At 41.4% G+C, this 15,850-nt stretch overlaps 1 protein-coding gene across 19 annotated transcripts in view; it reads left to right on the top strand.

The window, feature by feature from the left end:
* Nucleotides 1–15,850, top strand: part of ACBD5 (acyl-CoA binding domain containing 5) — a 56,923-nt gene that overhangs the window by 13,411 nt on the left and 27,662 nt on the right. For 10 of the 19 annotated variants that reach the window (XM_089311899.1, XM_070056106.2, XM_051820981.3 and 7 more), the window contains exons 5-9: nt 1,320–1,434; nt 1,528–1,560; nt 9,186–9,320; nt 10,859–11,062; nt 11,833–11,939. In XM_089311899.1, the coding sequence (XP_089168025.1) occupies nt 1,320–1,434; nt 1,528–1,560; nt 9,186–9,320; nt 10,859–11,062; nt 11,833–11,939 (594 nt within the window). The remainder of the gene's footprint in view (nt 1–1,319; nt 1,435–1,527; nt 1,561–9,185; nt 9,321–10,858; nt 11,063–11,832; nt 11,940–15,850) is intronic. The other 9 variants (XM_070056111.2, XM_051820976.3, XM_070056109.2 and 6 more) reach the window with 1 other exon arrangement.

Here is a 15,850-nt window from a genome sequence, read left to right as displayed (position 1 = left end):
GCTGGTTGGAGTCCCAGCTGCTCTACTTTTGATCCAGCTCTCTGCTATGGCCTGGGAAAGCAGTAGAAGATGGCCCAAATGCTTGGGTCCCTGCACCTGCTGGGAGACCCAGAAGAAGCTCCTGGCTCCACATTAGTAGGAATCTGGAATTGGGAATGGGGTCAGCTCTAGAATCCAGAATCTAGAATCTGGAATCTGGAATCTAGAATCTGTACCTGCATGAATGAAGGTGTCCTAACCAGTGGTTTCACTACTATGCAAAATACCTATGATACGATAAGTAGTATGCTTTTTTTTTTTTTTTTTGACAGGCAGAGTGGACAGTGAGGGAGAGAGACAGAGAGAAAGGTCTTCTTTTTTGCCATTGGTTCACCCTTCAATGGCCGCCACGGCTGGCACGCTGCGGCCGGCGCACCGCGCTGATCCGAAGGCAGGAGCCAGGTGCTTTTCCTGGTCTCCCATGGGGTGCAGGGCCCAAGCACTTGGGCCATCCTCCACTGCACTCCCTGGCCACAGCAGAGAGCTGGCCTGGAAGAGGGGCAACTGGGACAGAATCCGGCGCCCCGACCGGGACTAGAACCCGGTGTGCCAGCGCCGCAAGGCGGAGGATTAGCCTAGTGAGCTGCGGCACCAGCCAGTAGTATGCTTTTAAAAAATAAAACAGGAACAATCTTTTTCTTATCAGGATTTGGAATTCATTAAAAGTTAAATATTTACTGTATATCAAAACTATATTAAAAATTTTAAGTATTCAGAAGCTCTAGGTTCCTGGCTTCAGATCAGCCCAGCTCCAGCCATTGTGACCATTTGGGGCATGAACCAGCAGATGGAAGACATCTCTGTGTCTCTCTCTACCTTTGCCTCTCTGTAAATATAAATAAATATAAATAAAAATAAAAATAAATCTTTTAAAAAATAAATATAAATATAAATAAAAATAAATCTTTTAAAAAATACTACCCGTGGTGCTAAAGAACAGACATCATAATTTTATGCTAACCCCATGGTATTCAATTCTATTTAATTAAATTCCCTAACTTTTTATGTAGAGTTTATAGGTTATTGTGTGAAGTGTTAAATGAGGCTTATGTAAAATAGTCTTAAAATGAGATTCCTTTTAGATCTTTAATATATGAGTTCTGGAGTCTTTCTTGCATCATATGTATTTAAGTATGTAATTAATGTAAGTCCTTTTGGGAGAGTATTAATGAATTTTAAATCTCAAAGGCTGGAGAAATTTGAGCTCGTAGATTATTTGAAGTAATGTAGATGAAATTTGTATTTTGTGATTTCACAATATTTGTTTCCTCTAATTACAGATTCTTGAAACTATGCCGATGACTGAGAAAGTTGAAGAACTGCTGCATGTCATAGGTCCATTTTATGAAATTGTAGAGGATAAAAAGAGTGGCAGGAGCTCTGATTTCACCTCAGGTTGGACCATTTTATCATTTTAAATTCAGCAACAGATATTACACATGCATTAATATTTAATATCTAATTTGTATTTTTACTTTCACATGCCAGTCCGATTGGAGAAAATCTCTAAATATTTAGAAGGTAGGAATAATGAAATCCATATAAAAGCTTTGTTTAAAATTTACACACCAAAAGAATTTTGCACAAATTTATATAACTTTGGAGCTTGTCACCCAGGAATTTTCATTCCAATCACATTTTGTGAAATTTCAAAATATTGCATAATCACATGAGGTTTTAACTCTTTTTTTAAAGATTTATTTATTTACTTGAAAGAGTTACAGAAAAAAAAGGAAAAACAGAGAACGATCTTCCATTTGCTTGTTCGCTCCCCAGATGGTTGCAACAACCAGCTCTCGGCCAAGCCAAAGCCAGGAGCCAGGAGCTTCTTCTAGGTCTCCCATGAGAGTAGCAGGGGCCCAAATACCTGGGCCATTCTACTGCTTTTCCCAGGCCATTATCAGGGAGCTGGATTGGAAGTGGAGCATCCAGGACATGAACCAGTGCCCATATAGGATGCTGGAGTTGCAGGCAACAGCTTTACCTGCTACACTATAACTCTAGTCCCAAGATTTTATCTCTTAAAATTTTTATTTATTTACTTATTTATTTATTCGAGAGGCAGAGAAAGAGTGATCTCATGTACTGGTTCACTCTCCAAATGCCTACAATGGCTGAGCAGTGCTGAGGCTCAAGCCTGGAACTGGGAACTCAATCCAGCTCCGCCATGTGATGGCAGGGAACCAACTACCTGAGCTATCACCTGTTGCCTGCCATGGTCTGCATTGGCAGGCAACTAGAATAAGAAGCTGAACTGGGTATTGAATCTAGCTACTTTGACACAGGATGCAGGTTTCTTAACCTGCTCAAATTGATTTTTTTTTTTTAATTTTGTTTTTTAAAGATTTGTTTATTTGAAAGGCAGAGTGACATTGGTTGGGCAGGGGGAAAGAGAGAGAGAGCAAGAGACAGAGAGACTGATCTTTCATTCACTGGTTCACTCCCCAAATGACTGCAACAGCCAGGGTTGGGCCATTCTGAAGTCAGGAGCTGGGAACTCCATCTTGGTCTCCTACATGGGTGACAGAGTCCCTGGTACTTGGGCCATGTTCTGCCACTTTCCTGGGTGTATTACCTGGAAGCAGATGCTAACTTAACCCACTACACCATAACACTGGCCCCTGCCCCAAGTTTGTAACTCTTATTTTTAAGTTATTAAAATATGCCAGGTTAATAATGTACAAAATTTTGATAGAACTAATGTTTTTATTATGATGGATTGCATTTTTCCTTTCTTGAAAAAAATTGATTTTTATTTATTTGAAAGGAGAAAGAAAGACAGAGATCTTCCATCTACTGGTTCACTCCCCATACCCCTGCAACAGCCAGGACCAAGCCAGAGTCAGGAATTCTGTGCAGGTCTCCCATGTGGGTGTCAGGGACCCATATACTTGAGCCATCACCTGCCTACAGAGTATGCACTAGCAAGAAGCTGGAATTGAGAGTGGAGTTGGAATTCCAACCCAAGCACTCCAATATAGAATGTGGGAGTCCCAAGCAACACCTTTAATTGCTGCACCAAATGTATGCCCCCCAATAAAGCATGTTGTCTGTTTTGCTTTATGGATTATTTTAGCTAAATCAGAGATTAAATTATATTTAGCTAATCAATTTGTTTATAGTATGGTTTAACTCCAGCACAGCAAGCTAAGGACATCAGTGAGTTCACTTAACCTATTTTTTTTTAAGAATTTTGTTTTTATGTTCTCAGTAAAGGATTGACATGGATCTATTTTGCATATTAGCAGAAACTGAATAAAATACAAGTTTTCCTGCTGTTAACTATAAACATGGTTTTTATTTAATTTTTTAATTTTTTAATTTGACAGGTAGAATTATAGACAGTGAGAGAGAGACAGAGAGAAAGGTCTTCCTTCCGTTGGTTCACTCCCCAAATGGCCGCCACGGCAGGCGCTGCGCTGATCCAAAGCCAGGAGCCAGGTGCTTCTCCTGGTCTCCCATGTGGGTGCAGGGGCTCAAGCACTTGGGCCATCCTCCACTGCCCTTCTGGGCCACAGCAGAGAGCTGGACTGGAAGAGGAGCAGCCGGGACTAGAACCTGGTACCCATATGGGATGCTGGCACCGCAGGCAGAGGATTAACCAAGTGAGCCACGGCACCGGTCCTATAAACATGTTTTTTAAAAAAATTTTCTTAGCCCAGTGAATGAGACCACATGAGTTAGTTTAAATGAGAATTCTGTATACTTTATATAAAAATCAGCAGAGCTGAGAGTGGGGTTAGCTGTTTTGTCTAGTGGCTACAACAGGTCAGATGCCTGTGTTCCATATTGGAGTACCTGCATATAATACCTGGCTCTGGCTCCTAATTCCAGCTGCCCACCAGTGTAGATCCTGGGTGGCAACACCTGATGGCTCAAGGAGTTGAGTTCCTACCAACCATGTAGGAAAGCTGAATTGAGTTTTTTGGCTGCAGGCTTTGTCCCCTGTGCAGCTCAGGCTATGGTAGGCATTTTAAGAGTGAATCAGCAGATGAGATAGCTCATTCTTTATCTCTGTCTCTCATTTTCTGCCTCCTGTTTCTAAAAAATAAAATAAATAAATAAAAAAACAGCCAATACCAGGCTCCATATTAAGAAACAAAAGAAAAACCAGCCTGCATGCATCCTCCCCTCTTTTTTGGCACTCCTGTTTATAAGGCATCTTATAATAATAAACAGGAATTGCAACTTTTCAGAGCAGTGATCTTCCTGCACCATAATAACCTTGCAGTTTGTATCTCTCACGGTAATAATGAACCCTGTTCAACTGATAGTGGCTGCTTATGGGCCATACCTCTGTACTGAACCATCCTAGATCTGATATGATTAGAAGAGTCAAATATTAACAAGTAGTGTCCCTTATAGTTTATGCTTATTCAGTTCAGAAAAAAAATTCTGTCTCTGTTAAGTATATTATCAAGCATATTCCAGAGAGGAGTAAGTCTGAACCTGCTTTAGTGGTCCAGCTTTCTGGACAGAGGAAGATATTTAAACAGCTAATTACTAAGCAAGGAAGAGTAAGTAATAATAATAAAGATGCAGGTCCATTGTCACGTAGCTATAATTTAAAAATCTAAAAAGTTTTGAAACCCAAAGGTTGTTTGGAACTTGCTTAACTGCAAGTTAACCCATCCTGTTTGAACCAGTTAAGGGCAGAATCTGATGTGAAGTGACATGAGACTGTTTTTGAGTGTTTTTTTTTTTTTTAAGATTTATGTATTTATTTATTTATTATTAGAGAGGCAGACACAGTGAGAGAGACAGAGAGAAAGGTCTTCCTTCCTTTGGTTTACTCCCCAAGTGGCCGCTATGGCCAGAACTATGCCGATCCGAAGCCAGGAGCCAGGTGCTTCCTCCTGGTCTTTCACACGGGTGCAGGTGCCTTCCCAGGCCACAGCAGAGAGCTGGACTGGAAGAGGAGCAACCGGGACTAGAACCCAGCGCCCATATGGGATGCCAGTGCCACAGGTGGAGGATTAACCAAGTGAGCCACGGCGCCGGCCCCTGCAAAAATCTTTTAAGAGTGCTGCCTGATACTATATTGGAGGATTACAAATATGCCACATAGTATTTGTAACAGGTGGACTTTGCAAAATTAGAAAACTAGGGATTTCAAAACATATCTAGGGGGCCTGTGTTGGGGTACAGTGAAAGGGAATTAAGCTACCGCTTGCAATGCTGGCATCCCATATGAGCACCAGTTCAAGTCCTGGCTGCTCTGCTTCTGATTCAGCTTCCTGCTAATGCTCCTGGGAAGATAGTGGAAGATTGCCCAAATCTTCATTCCTTCCCACCCAGGTGGGAGACTCAAATCAAGCTCCTGGCTTAGCTAGGACCTGACTGTTGTGGACATTCAGGATGTTAACCAGTGGATAGAAGATTTCTCTCTCTGTCTTTCAAATAAATAAATAAATCTTAAAAAAAAAAAAAAAACCAACACACCATATCTGTATCCAAGGGTTGTTATGTAAGGGATCAGGAACCTGTACTACATTTAATCTGAACCATTCTGATAGACACCACTTAGATTCTCTTTTAGATCTTCAGAAAAATGCTGTTGTAACTGTGTACATATATCCTTTTATATCTATGGAAACACATCTGGGAGAGATAATTTGGAAGTGGAACCAGAAGTGTTTGAAGGAAGTTTATAATTTTCTAAGATATTGCCAAGTTAACAAGCCGCTTGGCAGTCATGACTTTTCAAAAAATTTTTAATTTTTTTTTCATTATATTTGAAAGCCAAATGAGAGAAACAGAAAGAGATCTTCCATCCACTGGTGTGTTCCCGAAATGACTGCAACAGCCACGGCTGGGTCAGGCCAAAGCTTGAAACTCTATCTTGGTCTCTCACAAACTCGATTACTTGAGCTACCACTCGCTGCCTCCTAGGGGCTGCATTAGCAGGAAGCTGAATAGGAAGTGAAAGAACCTGGACTTGATACCAGGCATTCCTGTTTGGGACGTGGGCATCCCAGGTGGCAACTTTTACTGCTGTGCTACACACCTGCTCCAGTCATAACTTTTTTGTAAAGAAACCATCTTGGGGCCCAGGGTTGCAGCCTAACGGGTTAAGCCACTGCCTTCTGAGCTGCGTCTCATATACTAAACTGGCATCTCATAAATAAAATAAACCTTTCAAAAAAAACAAAAGCACACAAAGCATCTTTTGAAAAGTAGCCATTTAGGGCCCTGTGCTATGGCATAGCAGGTAAAGCTGCTGTCTGCAGTGCCGGCATCCCATATAGGCACCAGTTCGAGTCCTGGCTGCTTCTCTTCTGATCCAGCTCTCTGCTATAGCCTGGGAAAGCAGTAGAAGATGGTACAAGCCCTTGGGCCCCTGCACCTGTGTGTGGGAGACCTGGAGGAGGCTCCTGGCTCCTGGCTTTGGATTGGCGCAGCTCTGGCCATTGCAGCCATCTGGAGAGTAAACCAGTGGATGGAGGACCTCTTTCTCTCTCTCTGCCTCTCCTCTCTCTGTGTAACTCTTTCAAATAAATAAATAAATCTTTAAAAAAAAAAAAAAGAAAAATAACCATTTAAGCACAGTTAGAACAAATGCATTAGTTTCACATGGGTAGAATATACCTATGTGACAGGTTTTGAAATCAGGAAATAGTGTCCTATTTCGTAATTTTTCAAGATTGTTTGGGGCCGGCACCAGTGGCTCACTTGGTTAATCCTCTGCCTGCGGCGCCGGCATCCCATATGGGCACCAGGTTCTAGTCCCAGTTGCTCCTCTTCCAGTCTAGCTCTCTGCTGTGGCCTGAGAAGGCAGTGGAGGATGGCCCAAGTGCTTGGGCACCTGCACCCGTGTGGAAGACCAGGAGGAAGCACCTGGCTCCTAGTTCTCGGCATAGTTCTGGCCATAGCAGCCACTTGGGGAGTGAACCAACGGAAGGAAGACCTTTTTCTCTCTCTCACTGTCTAACTCTATCTGTCAATTAAAAAAAAAAGATTGTTTTGTTGATACTTCACATTTTGTATGAATTTTATAATCTGTTTTTGCAAAAAAGTCAGCTAGGATTTTGATAGTGATTGCACTGAATTTGTAGATCATTGGGAATTATTGTGATCTTAGCAATATTGTCTTCCAGTCTACAAACATAGGATGTCTTTCCATTTATTTTGATTGCTAATTTCTTTTAACATCATTTTTTCATTTGCACTATATAAAGTCATAAATTTTCTTTTGTTAAGTATATTCTTAAACATTTTCTTCTTGTGATGCCATTATAAATTGTTTTCTATTTAATTTTTGATTGTTAATTATAACTTATTGAAATATAGTTGACTTTTTTATGTTGATCCCACATCCTCATTGAACCTGTATTTGAAGTGCTTTGTAGATTCCTTAAGATTTTCTGTACCAGAGCATGTCATCTATAAGCAGATTGTTTCACTTCCTCCTTTCTTATCTGAATGCTTTTTTTTTTTTTTTTTTTTGAAAGGCAGAGTGGACAGTGAGAGAGAGAGACAGAGAGAAAGGTCTTCCTTTGCTGTTGGTTCACCCTCTAATGGCCGCCGCAGCTGGCGCACTGTGGCCGGCGCACCCCGCTGATCTGATGGCGGGAGCTAGGTGCTTCTCCTGGTCTCCCATGGGGTGCAGGGCCCAAGTACTTGGGCCATCCTCCACTGCACTCCCTGGCCACAGCAGAGAGCTGGCCTGGAAGAGGGGCAACCGGGACAGAATCCGGCGCCCCAACCAGGACTAGAACCTGGTGTGCCGGCTCCGCAAGGCGGAGGATTAGCCCAGTGAGCCGCGGTGCCGGCCCTGAATGCTTTTTATATCTTTTTGTTATCTCATTTCCTTGGCTGAAATTTATAGTAGATTATTAAGTAGAGATGGTGACAGCAGACACCTTTGTCTTGTTACTTATTTTAGGAGTCTTTTATAATAATATGCTAGTTGTGAGTTTTTTAATTAATGCCCTTCACTAGATCGAAGAAGTTCTCTTATATTCTTAGTTTCTTTAGTATTTTTAAAATGAAAGTGTTGGATTTTGTTAAATGTATTGTCTTCATCTGTTGTAATAATCATGTGACCTTTTTCCTTTATTCTTTTAATTGGTGTATTATATTGACTTTTAGATATTAGGTAGGGCTCATCAGTAATTCCATCTGCTTCCCCTTACTCATCACAGAACTACAGTGATGCATTTTTCTCTTTGTTTTTAAAGATTTATTTATTTATTTGAAAGGCAGAGTTAGAGAGAGAGAGAGAGAGAGAGAGAGATCTTCCATCCCTGGTTCACTTCCCAAATGGCCACAACAGCTGGAGTTGGGCTGATCCAAAGTCAGGAGCCAAGAGCTTCCTCTGGGTCTCCCTTGTGGGTGGAGGGACCCAAGGACTTGGGCCATCTTCTGCTGCTTTCCCAAGCCCATAAGCAGGGAGCTGGATAGGAAGTGAAGCAGCTAAGGCTCAAACCAGAACCTGTATGCAATGTGCCGGACTCAGTGATGCTGTTTTTGCTGCTCTCAAGTAGTTTTGCTCCAATCATCTGTTTGAAAACATTTAGGGGATTCCTGTGGTTTTGTTGAAGATGCCCATGGATGGTAGATTTTTTGGTTTTTCAAAAATTGTTACTGGTTTTTGTGGTTGTCATGGGGAGAGTAAGAGAGGTTCAAAAACTTCTGCTGCCATGATTCTAGTAGAAAATAGGGATAGCCATTTGACCTGTTAACTGATGTTTTAAGTTCAAACTTAAGATATAATAAGTTGTGAACCTGAAACCTTAAAGATAATAAAGGGATACTTTTTTTTTTTTTTGTACTTAAATGGAGTCCCACTATAGTATTGAGTTTGTTGGTAGGGTCAAAAATAGTATTTTCTGCATGCTAGCATATAGCAGATATCTCTTCATTTACCTTGTGTGAAGAGAAGATCATTCAACTGAATGATCTATTTAGATTGATGGTAACTTAAAAATAACTTATCCTCTGCCTTGGTTCAGAAAGGATTTAAGATAGCTGTATCACTTTGTTGTATTTGAAGGATCTGTCTGTATATGTATATGTATATATTATTATGTATAAAATCCTAAAATATAAATGTTTATTAATAATATGCAAATTACCGTGCTGTTTGTAAATTACATTATTATATATTATCATTTACATAATTAACTGGTTGTTTCATGTTTTAGATCTTGGTAATGTTCTAACTTCTACTCCAAATGCCAAAACTGTTAATGGCAAAGCTGAAAGCAGTGATAGTGGAGCTGAGTCTGAGGAAGAAGAGGCCCAAGAAGAAATAAAAACAGCAGACCAGAGTGATAATGGTAATTTTTGCATGATGGGTCAATAATTTTACATTAAGTAAGATAAAAGAGTATGAAGACATTTGGGCTGCATTCTTACTGAGATTAGTACGTGTGGTGGGATGTGGGCTGATGGCCCTGAAACCTGTTTGCTGTGAACCAAAAGACTCTACTACAGAGCATAACGACAGCCAGTGCTATGCACAAATGAAATAGGTGCTAATTGAAGGCTGACAAGAATAAGCTACTACTCTAAACATGATACCTGGAATGTTGCTATAAACATATATTATTTTAAGGTATTGTTTCTAATATGAATATGCATATGTTACAAAGGACAGGAGGTGAATGAAACTCTGATTATCTTACATCAGATGGAATCTAGAGAATAGGATACACTGGAATCATGGAGGCCTTGTTAGTGAGATTTGTGGGAAGACTTTTAGAAAAAGGGGAGAAGGAGAAACTAAAACCGCACAACTTAGTTTTGCCTTCACTTTCCAGTAAGGTATGACAGCACTTTCTTAAGTGGACCCTTTCACACTGCTCACTCAATGGAGCAATTTGCCTTTGCATGAGAGAGTGTAAGTACTTTGACAGAGTGGTGGTTTTTTTTTTTTTTTTAAGATATATTTTTATTTATTTGAAAGAGTTCGAGAGAGAGAGAGAGACAGAAAAAGAGAGATCTTTCTCCATATGTCACTCCTCAGATGACCACAACAGCCAGTGCTGTAGCTGAAGCCAGGAGCCTGGAGCTTCTTAGAGGTCTTCCACATGAGTGGCAGGGGCCAAAACATTTGGGCTATCTTTCACCGCTTTTCCCAGGCCATTTGTAGGGAGCTAGATCAGAAGTGGAGTGGTTGGGACATGAACTGGCACCTATATGAGATGCTGACATTGCAGGTGGCAACTTTACCTCCTATGCCACAACACCAACCCCAGCAGACAGTGTTTTTTTAAAAGGGATTCTGGAAGATTCTTAGTAAAATGAAGCAGTTTTGAAGCCAGCTTAGTTTGGGGTGAGCTCTCAGTGTTAATAAATCCTTTTTTGAGCTGGCGCCGTGGCTCAATAGGCTAATCCTCCGCCTTGCGGCGCCGGCACACCGGGTTCTAGTCCCGGTTGGGGTGCCATATTCTGTCCCGGTTGCCCCTCTTCCAGGCCAGCTCTCTGCTATGGCCAGGGAGTGCAGTGGAGGATGGCCCAAGTGCTTGGGCCCTGCACCCCATGGGAGACCAGGAGAAGTACCTGGCTCCTGCCATTGGATCAGCGTGGTGCGCCGGCTGCAGTGCGCTGTCCGCAGCGGCCATTGGAGGGTGAACCAACAGCAAAAGGAAGACCTTTCTTACCTGTCTCTCTCTCTCACTGTCCACTCTGCCTGTCAAAAAAAAAAAAAAAAAAAAAAAAATCCTTTTTTGAAGAGTAACCCATCTCTCAGGTGCAAGTATTAAACTGTTTAAAATGATCATATTTGGTTGGGGAAATGACTGTGGGTATTGGGATATATATGCAGAAGCCGACTGCCTGTGAACTTTTATGAATCTCTCAATTTGCTCCTAAGATAAGAAAATCGTCATGAAACCATCAGGCCATGAAAACTTGGAAATCATTGTGACCAGTGGCTCTGATAAAGACAGTTTTGTTCAGGATATACAGGCAGACATTCATGCCAGTTCATCCTTGAATGGCATAAGGACTGAAGAAGTCAAACCGGTTGATCAGCACTTGGAGCTACCTGGAAAAACCACTGTCTGTGTTCACCAAGGTATGGTCTACAGCTAGTCTTTGTCTAATCCCTTTCCGCTGAGTACAATATTCTTTCAATAATTTTAAAATACTTAGGAACTGTTTAGAATTTTAAAATCTCTTAGTAATAGCTTATGGTTTATTAAAATTATAAGGATTTATAGCTTTGAAGTTCAGAGTGAATTAGGGTTAGAGGTTTTATATTCTTGAGACTTTTTTTCTGTATTTGTTCTTAAAATGAAATCTTTGAAATTTTTACAGTTTTCTCTGTTGTTTCTTTTCACTTATGATTATATGATGCCTTTGTTCTCCAATTAATGGTCTAAGTTATAATCTTCCCATCCTAGGAGTGAGTCTATAATATATGGAGTATGTAGTTACTCCTATCCTGGGAGTGAGTCCATGGTATATGGTAAATTATTGACATTGCTGCAATTTGGTTCAGAAACCAAGAAACATTACTTCTTAATGTAACAACCAAACTTGGATAGTTGCATTCCAAATTTAGGCCTACTTAGCTGATTTCCTCCTATAAAGTTGTTAGACTTTGTAAGATTTTATTTGGACTGTGTATTTGTGGCATTCAATGATAAAATAACTTGTAATCTTTTGAAATAAAAACTATCAACCAAATTTAAAGTTTTGGGATGTTATAGAGTGACTTGGTAAATCAAACTTTTCTCTCAGGATGAAAATAGTACAGAGCTAATGAATTTTGGAAATAAATGTATTTTTATTTGATTAGAGTTAGAGTATAATTATACTATCTGAGCATGTGTTCATTTTTAGATACAAATGAAGATCATGTCGAAGATGTTTCAGGAATTCAGCATTTGACAAGTGATTCAGATAGTGAAGTTTACTGTGATTCAATGGAGCAGTTTGGACAAGAAGAGGTAAAAATGACATTTTCTGATTGGTAAGTTTTCAAAGTGGTATGTCAGAATTCAGTGCATCACTTCTGTTAATAACAGATGTACATGCTGCTCATCACTTTGAAAACATACCTCTAGAATTAGTGTAACATTTGTTTTTTAAATTGTTTTTTGTCTGATTTCTAAATATAAAAAATTCTGGAATATTTGAAGAAAAATTACTATTTAAATATTCTATTATAATTTATTAACATATTTCTACATATTCTATAAGAGTTAGGATGGCCATTCTGAGGGTAAATTCTTTATGCCAATACCTGTATTAGAAATATTCACAGATGTTTGATAAAATTGAATTATTTTGAAGCAAATACATTTGTTTTTCAAATTTCAGTTAAGATGCTGTGTCTCAAGAGAATAATTGAAAAATTATGAAACACCATAATTTTTTTCTCTTCAGCAATTTTTCTGATACTGACAAGGGTGGTTTTGACAGCTGTGTTTCCCTTTGGTAGTTTTTGTTTGTTTGTTTGTTTTTTAAAGATTTATCTATTTGAAAGAGAGGGAGAAACAGAGAAAGAGATCTTCGTCCACTCGTTCACTCCCCAAATGGCTGTAACAGCTGAGGCTGGGCCATACCAAAGCCAGGAACCTGAGACTCAGGCTCCATCAAGGTCTACCACATCAGGGGCAGGGGCCCTAGCACTTGTTCCGTCTTCCACTGCTTTCCCAGGAGCATTAGGAAGGAGCTGGATCAGAAGTGGAACAGTGGGAACTCTAACCTGCTCTCATGTGGGATATCAGTGTTGCAGGTTGCAGCTTAATCCACTGTGCTGCAGGGCTGGCCCCTCTCTTGGATAGTTTTACATCCTTTTACTCTTCTTCCCCAGTCCTATTCTTTTTTTTTTTTTTTTTTTTTTTTGACAGGCAGAGTGGACAGTGAGAGAGAGAGAGAGAAAGGTCTTCCTTTGCCGTTGGTTCACCCTCCAATGGCCGCCGCAGCCGGCGCGCTGCGGCCGGCGTACCGCGCTGATCCGATGGCAGGAGCCAGGTACTTCTCCTGGTCTCCCATGGGGTGCAGGGCCCAAGGACTTGGGCCATCCTCCACTGCACTCCCTGGCCACAGCAGAGAGCTGGCCTGGAAGAGAGGCAACCGGGACAGAATCCGGCGCCCTGACCGGGACTAGAACCCGGTGTGCCGGCGCCGCAAGGTGGAGGATTAGCCTAGTGAGCCGCGGTGCCGGCCCCCTAGTCCTATTCTAATATAATTCAGTGTGTCTTATATATAAAATCATTTATCTTTGCCTCCCTGAAATAATAATGATAATATTTTAATGTTTTCCATACTTTTCATTTTCATTTCACAGTGCAGTTAAGTCTACTTCTTAGTTTCCTCACATTTGGAAAACACATAACAATATTAAGCTGTAATGCAAATGAGTACCCTAGATGTGATCTACTGCTTTCCCAGGCCGTAGCAGAGAGTTGGATTTGAAGTGGAGCAGCCAGTACTCGAACTGGCGCCTATATGGGATGCCAGCACTTCAGGTGGCGGGTTTACCCACTACACCACCACACTGGCCCAAGTTTTGTTTTTTAAAAGATATATTTTATTTATTTGAAAGGCAGATGACAGAGGGGGAGAGACTGAGAGAAAAAGAGATCTGTCTTTCCTCAAATGGCTATAACAGCTGGGGCTGGGGCAAGCCAAAGCCAGGAGCCTGGAATTCCATCCAGGTCTCCCATGAGGGTAGCAGGGACCAAGTATTTGGATCATCTTCTGCTGCTTTCCCAAGTACATGCAGAGAACTCAATCAGAAATGAGGCAGCTGGGACTTGAACCAGCACTCTTACATGGGATGTCAGTGTCACAAGAGGCTTAAAGGCTATACCACAATGCTGGCTCTTAGTTTAAATAAATTGAGCACTTTATGGATCCCTTTCTAAAAGGTAGAAATTTTGAAAGACTCAGTTATTATGCATATTACTTTGCAGAATCTAAAACTGAACTGGGGGCCAGCATTGTGGTATAGAAGGTTAAGCCACTGCCTGCAACACTGGCATCCCATATGAATGCTGGCTCGTGTTCCAGCTGCCCACTTGTGATCCAGCTCCCTGCTAATGTGACTAAGAAAGTAGCAGAAGATGGCCTATGTACTTGGGCTCCTGCACCCATGTGGGAGACCCAAAAGAAGTTCCTGGCTCCTGGCTTGGGCTTGCCCTGGTCTTGGCTGTTGCAGCCATTTGGGGAGTGAACCAACAGGTAGAAGAACTCTCTCTCTCTCTCTCTCTCTCTCTTTCTCTCTCTCTTTCTCTCTTTCTCTTTCTCTCTCTCTCTCTCTCTGTGTGTGTGTGTGTGTATGTGTGTGTCTGTCTCTCTGTAACTCTGCCTTTCAAATATATATATATATATATGTAAATCATTATAAATAAATAAATAAAACTGAACCCAGGTCTTGAATAATCACTTAGTGGAATAAATAATGGCTTTGGAAGTACTGTTACACACATACATATGCTGGTGTGATAGCAAGCTGGTATTACTGATGCAGACCAGTACACTTGCAGTTTTGTCAGGTAGGTTAGATTTCTAAGAAAAAAAGAATTTTTTAGAGTTTTCTTCTGCACTGTATTAAACAATTCCTCTATGTCTTAACGGTGCTTATCATACCTTACCAGGGGGCTTCTTAGGCCATGGGTTCCTGGGCATTAACCCCAGAGTTTCTGATTTACTAGGTCTGGGGTGCCATCCATGCCTTTGCTTTTCTAACAAGCTCTCAGCCGATGCAAATGCTGCTCATCCACACACCACACTTTGATAAGCATTTGAAAGCACACGCAGTTCTAGAACTGGTGGTGTACATGGGGTCACATTCCCAGTAGTCCCATCCCACCTTTGCCCTTGCTTCCATCAAACACTTTTGTCTCATACTGTATCGAGAAGATAGAAGCTGGTTGTTTTTCTGCCAACTTCATGACTTGACACTTTTTATAACTGTCAACTTTATGGTGCTCCATCTCCTTATTCCTTGCCACCTTTCTTCCCACCTCAGTAGATGTGATGTTCTTCCCTGCTTTGCTTTTGTATTTCCTCCCACCTGTCTGGAGATCTTCATCTTTTTTGTCTTCTCTTGACCATTGTCAACCATTGATTTTCTTCTTTTTTTTAAAGATTTATTTATTTTTATTTGAAAGAGTTACACACAGAGAGGATAGGGAGAGAAAGAGAGAGGGAGGCCGGTGCTGCGGCTCACTAGGCTAATCCTCCGCCTGCGGTGTCGGTATTCCAGGTTCTAGTCCCGGTTGGGGCGCCAAATTCTGTCCTGATTGCTCCTCTTCCAGTCCAGCTCTCTGCTGTGGTCTGGGAGTGCAGTGGAGGATGGCCCAGGTCGTTGGGCCCTGCACCTGCATGGGAGACCAGCAGAAGCACCTGGCTCCTGCCATCGGATCAGCTCGGTGCACCGGCCACAGTGCGCCGGCCACAATGCGCCGGCCGCAGTGGCCATTGGAGGATGAACCAAATGGAAAAGGAAGACCTTTCTCTCTGTCTCTCTCACTGTCTACTCTGCCTGTAAAAAAAAAAAAAAAGAAAAGAAAGAGAGAGAGAGAGAGAGGTCTTCCATCCGATGGTTCACTCCCCAGTTGGCCAGGTCTTCCATGCGTGTACGGGGCCCAAGGACTTATGCAATCCTCTACTGGAATCCTCTATGGCTTTTCCAAGCAGAGAGGTGGATCAGAAGAAGAGCAGCCAGGACTTGAACCAGCACCCGTACGGAATGCAGGCAGTGGCTTTACCCAGTATGCCACAGTGCTGGCCCCCATCTTTTTCTTAACACTTACCAAATGATATATAATCTTCTGTGACTCTTATTTTTTTATTTATTTATTTTTATTTAGTAAATATAAATTTTCAAAGTACAGTTTATGGATTA

Source organism: Oryctolagus cuniculus, chromosome 13, assembly GCF_051225735.1.
Source record: "Oryctolagus cuniculus isolate XC-2025 breed Fujian yellow rabbit chromosome 13, ASM5122573v1, whole genome shotgun sequence".
NCBI lineage: Eukaryota > Metazoa > Chordata > Mammalia > Lagomorpha > Leporidae > Oryctolagus > Oryctolagus cuniculus.
The sequence above is the reverse complement of the archived record's forward strand: the minus strand, read 5'-3'. Positions and strand labels throughout refer to the sequence as shown.